The following is a 4,501-nucleotide window of genomic DNA, read 5'->3' as shown; positions in this document are numbered from 1 at the left end:
TCTCAACCCTGTCCTGGAGGACCCCCCAACACTGCACATTTTGAAAGTCTCCTCTGTCTGACACACTCATTTCAGGTAGTGGAGTTTCTTCTAATTGGCTGATGAGTTGGATCAGGTGTGTTTCATTGGGGAGAAAGACAAAACCTGCAGTGTTGGGGGTCCTCCAGGACCAGGGTTGAGAAACACTGCAATAGCGCTTGCCTACTCCTCCTTAGGACTCCAGTGTCCTATTGGAGTTAGAGCACACTCCACTAAAGGCATGGCCTCTTCTTGGGCCTGGTCCAGTGGTGTGTCTATCACAGAAATTTGTGTGGCGACCAACTAGTCCTCGCTGTGCACTTTTGTCAGGTTCTACAACCTAAATGTTCCTGCGTTTCAGGCTCAGGTGCTTTCTGCGTGACATTTGCTTTTGCCAACGTTTTGCCAATGAGCAAATTCTCAGGAGCCCTGAGCTGGCAGCCCACTGGGGCCCTTATGCTAGCACTAAGTGGGCCCGTAAAGGGCCAGTGCAGGCTTGTTTGCAGGGTGGAGTGTTGGACTTGTAACCAGAAGTTCATGGGTTTGAGTCTCAGTACTGGCAGGAAATGTAGACATTAATGAACAGCGCTCTTTTCCACTCTCATTACCCACAACTGAGGTTCTAACCTCCAGTCGCTCCCTGGGTGCTGCAGCAAAAAAGGCTGCCCTCTTCTCCGTGTGTTTGTGTTCAGTACTCACTGCTGTGTGTGCGCACTTGGATGGGTGAAGTGCAGAGCACAAATTCCAAATATGGGACACCATATTTAGCTATATATCATGTCACTTTTACTTAATTATGATAATTATGACATGAAAAATGGCGGCTGCTGTTTGTTTGTGGTGCTCAGTGTCTGTCTACAACTCTGCTTAGCCTCATTAAACGCACTGATGACGTGTGATATCTCTGGGAGCAGATGTATACATACGTATGTATCGACTTCCTTAGATAATAAATGTTTTAATATTTAGACTACTTTTATTGATTGCTATCAGGATGTGAATAGGGTTTTCAACCAGTATAACCAAAAGCATTTACGAAAAACCATTGGCTATCCTACCTTTTTCTAAAGGCCTAATAATACACACTCTGACACACATTATCATATTCATCCCAGATGATGAAATCAGCACTGTTGCACTGATGACATATGAGTGTCTGTAAACAAAATAAGGTCCAGCCCATCTAAAGCTCTATAAAAACAGCACAAAGAAATGAGAGATCGGAGGTTCTGAGCTTATCACAACTTCCACCTTCTGACTTTCTTTTTTTCCATGGCTTATTTTTGCTATCAATATGAGCTTAACACTAAACAATTTGAGCAGTACATCTAGTTTGAAAGCATTAAGTGAGAAGCCTTTGCTTGTGCAGGTAGTGGTGGGGATTCTCCTGTATGTGAACGGACTGATGATTTTCACCTTTCTGAAGAAGGAAACCTTCAGGGACACACGCTACATTCTGTTTGCTCAGACTCTTTTTGTAGACTCTGCTCTTATGCTGTTGTCTGATTTAACACTTTTGGGGATATTTTACCAGTACCACATGCAAATGATTCCTTGCTGTATGATCTGCTCACTTATGAATTCGCTTGCTGTTTGTTCACCCATAACTCTTGTAGCAATGTGTTTGGAGCGATATGTGGCAATATGTTTGCCTTTAAGACATGCCAGCATCTCCACCCCCAAAAACACTTTCATTGGGCTTCTCATCATATGGAATGTCAGTTTTGCTCTCCCACTGTTTATTATTATAGTCTATTTTACTTATCTTCCTCCAGGTGTCATGTTCTCATATGTTGTATGTAGTGGGGAGATAATGTTACAGGTCAAATGGCTGGCAGACACAAGGGCGGCGACGCTACAGCTCTTATTCATCATGATGTTGTGTATTATTGTCTCCACCTATATCAAGATTATGATTGCAGCCAGGTCAGCCTCCTCTGAGAACAAGAAGTCATCGAATAAGGGTCTAAAAACTGTTCTTCTTCATGGCATTCAGCTGCTTCTGTGTATGGCGCAGCTTATAATCCCTTATATAGAAATGCCTTTTTGGAAATTAGATGTCATGCTGTTTATGAATGTAAGGTACTCAAATTTCATTTTGTTTGTGATCTTGCCTCGTTGTCTGAGTCCCTTAGTTTATGGATTACGAGACAAAAAGTTTTATAATGCTCTTAGATATTATGCCTTTTGTGGCATTTGTAATCAGCAAAAAATACAAGATAGTAAAACCTTGAAAGATGTACCAAGCATTTCCATACACAATTAAACTTCACACAGTATAGTGCATTGTTTCATTAAAATAAACAGCACCAATGTTTAGCATTCATTTTAATCATATAAAATAACTTGTTTATAAATGTACTTTGGCTTGCAGCGGGTATGCTATTTATGAGAAAATGTACTTAATATTTATTAAATATAATTCTTTTAAAACATAATAAATATAATTATATAGGCTAATGTAATGTTTAAATATTTAACTTTGTAATATTTATTAATTTAACTCTAAATAAACCTGTCAAATATAGCATTATATTTATAGTAGCCAAAACTGATGTACAAGCCTTGGAAGATTGACATCTTCACCCTTTACTCAAATTTTATTATTAAAAATGTGTTAATTTTGTAAGCATATTGCATAGTTGTGCTTGGGGTCAATTGTTTTATTTGTGATAACGCAATTAAACATGCCAAATTCTGCAAACATAACTTAATTGTCCAAAATTGTACACACACAAATTATTTTATTTATTAACTCTGTACCAAAGAATATTTTGAATCCACTATCTGTTCAGAATTTAAAAAAAAAAAGAAAAAAAAAGAAAAAACATTTTAACAGACATGCTATTATTATGAAAAAGATATAGGTCTACAATTTAAGATATAAGTCTAGGTTGTGTTTTTGGTGTTCTATCACAAGCCTTTCCTAATTCCTGTTCCTATTAAATGTTTTGTTGGATATGCACATTGTGTTACTGTCAATAATATATCTGAAAGAGGAAAATAAAAGAAAACAAAATGGCTCTAAAGTGACCCTATTGTTGGATGTGGAACCAGTGACCAAGTAGTAGATTAGAACAGTGGTCTGACTCACCAGCATCAGTAGGTTAGTCATATCTGCTCCTGCAGTATCTCTTACTCACCACAAGAGGTTACTGTCCACCGTCTATCTAACTATTCTAAACGTTTCCGAGCACTTCTACTCCAGTGGTGCAACCATGAAGGTAGGCTACTCCAAAACTGCTCATTTGGTCTCATCAATCCATAAAACATTCTTCTAAATTTCTACAGGCCTATCCCAATTTCCTTTTAGAATATTCAATTCAGCCTTTTATGTTCTCTTGACATTCGTCGAGGTGTCCGGGTGTGAAGTCAATGCAATTTTAGTGTTCTTCTTATATAATCTGCACTGAAATGTTTTTATCTCCTTTCACCAGGTCATCTAACAAGTCTTAGGCAGTAAACGGAAGGATATTGTTGATTAAACAGCTTATTCCCCTTGATGAAATTGCTTTTTCTTTCAGTTCCATGTCCTGGAAGGTTTGCACCGTGTCTATAGTAACTTTAACTGTGTGTTCACACCGCCGGCGGCGAGAGCGTCAAAATGACGCCAGTCATTCATTTTCAATGAGAGCCGGGCGGTGAGCTCCGGCGAGAGCGGCGCGGCGCGTCTTGGACGGTGAGAGCGTCGAGGAGAGTTGAAATCAAGTCAACTTTATGGTAATGAGCTATGACGCGGTTCGGCGGCAACCAATTAGAATGTAGAGGTCCTCGCTTGAGAGGCTTCCGATTGGTTTACGCGTCTTGTCATTTACTTTGGCTCTGCTTTGACCCTCCCATCGGCGGCGGTTTGAACGAACAGTACAGCGTTGTTGGCAGGGCGGCCAAGGCGAATGTTGACGCTCTCGCCGGCGGCGGTGTGAACACACGGTAAGTTGCTTGATAAAACTCTTCAAAAAAACACACATCCTCTCACTTTCAAATGCTTTTATTGCCAGCAAATTTCTTAATGTGTAAATATTTGTATGAACATAAAAAGATTCCACACCTGAGACAAAAACTGTACAAGTTTCACAGACATTTGATGAACAGCAATGGAATAATGAGTCCCTGAACAAAGGGATATAAAAAGTAACAGTAGGTATCTGGTGAAAGAAGCATGCTTAATTAAACCAAAACACAGGTGGCGCTAATAAACTAATAATTGGCAGCAATCCAATGAATTCTACAACAGCTGGGGCCACCTAGTGGCAGGGAGAGTCATTACACTGCAGACGTTTTCAATGCCAACTAGTGGCTGGGGGAGTAATTACAACCTGGAGACTAAACTTTTTCGCTGCTACTGGTACTGTCTGAAATTGATACTGATGCCTGCTTAGCTTTTGTTTGCTTTAATTGAAATCCCAAGGGAGAAAGAATGATATGGAGAAAAAAGACAAAGAGAACACATTTACCCCCACACAGCAAAAACTGCAGTGTTAAA

The 4,501-nt window shown here is 39.7% G+C and overlaps 1 protein-coding gene across 1 annotated transcript; it reads left to right on the top strand.

Annotated features, from left to right (window-relative positions):
* Positions 1-1,312: 1,312 nt before the first annotated feature.
* LOC137005343 (odorant receptor 131-2-like) lies at positions 1,313-2,284 on the top strand. The gene has a single exon (XM_067366189.1). It carries the CDS (start codon positions 1,313-1,315, stop codon positions 2,282-2,284), a length of 972 nt encoding a protein of 323 aa, XP_067222290.1.
* The last annotated feature ends 2,217 nt before the right edge of the window (positions 2,285-4,501 follow it).

Source organism: Chanodichthys erythropterus, chromosome 17 (assembly GCF_024489055.1).
Source record: "Chanodichthys erythropterus isolate Z2021 chromosome 17, ASM2448905v1, whole genome shotgun sequence".
NCBI lineage: Eukaryota > Metazoa > Chordata > Actinopteri > Cypriniformes > Xenocyprididae > Chanodichthys > Chanodichthys erythropterus.
The sequence above is the reverse complement of the archived record's forward strand: the minus strand, read 5'-3'. Positions and strand labels throughout refer to the sequence as shown.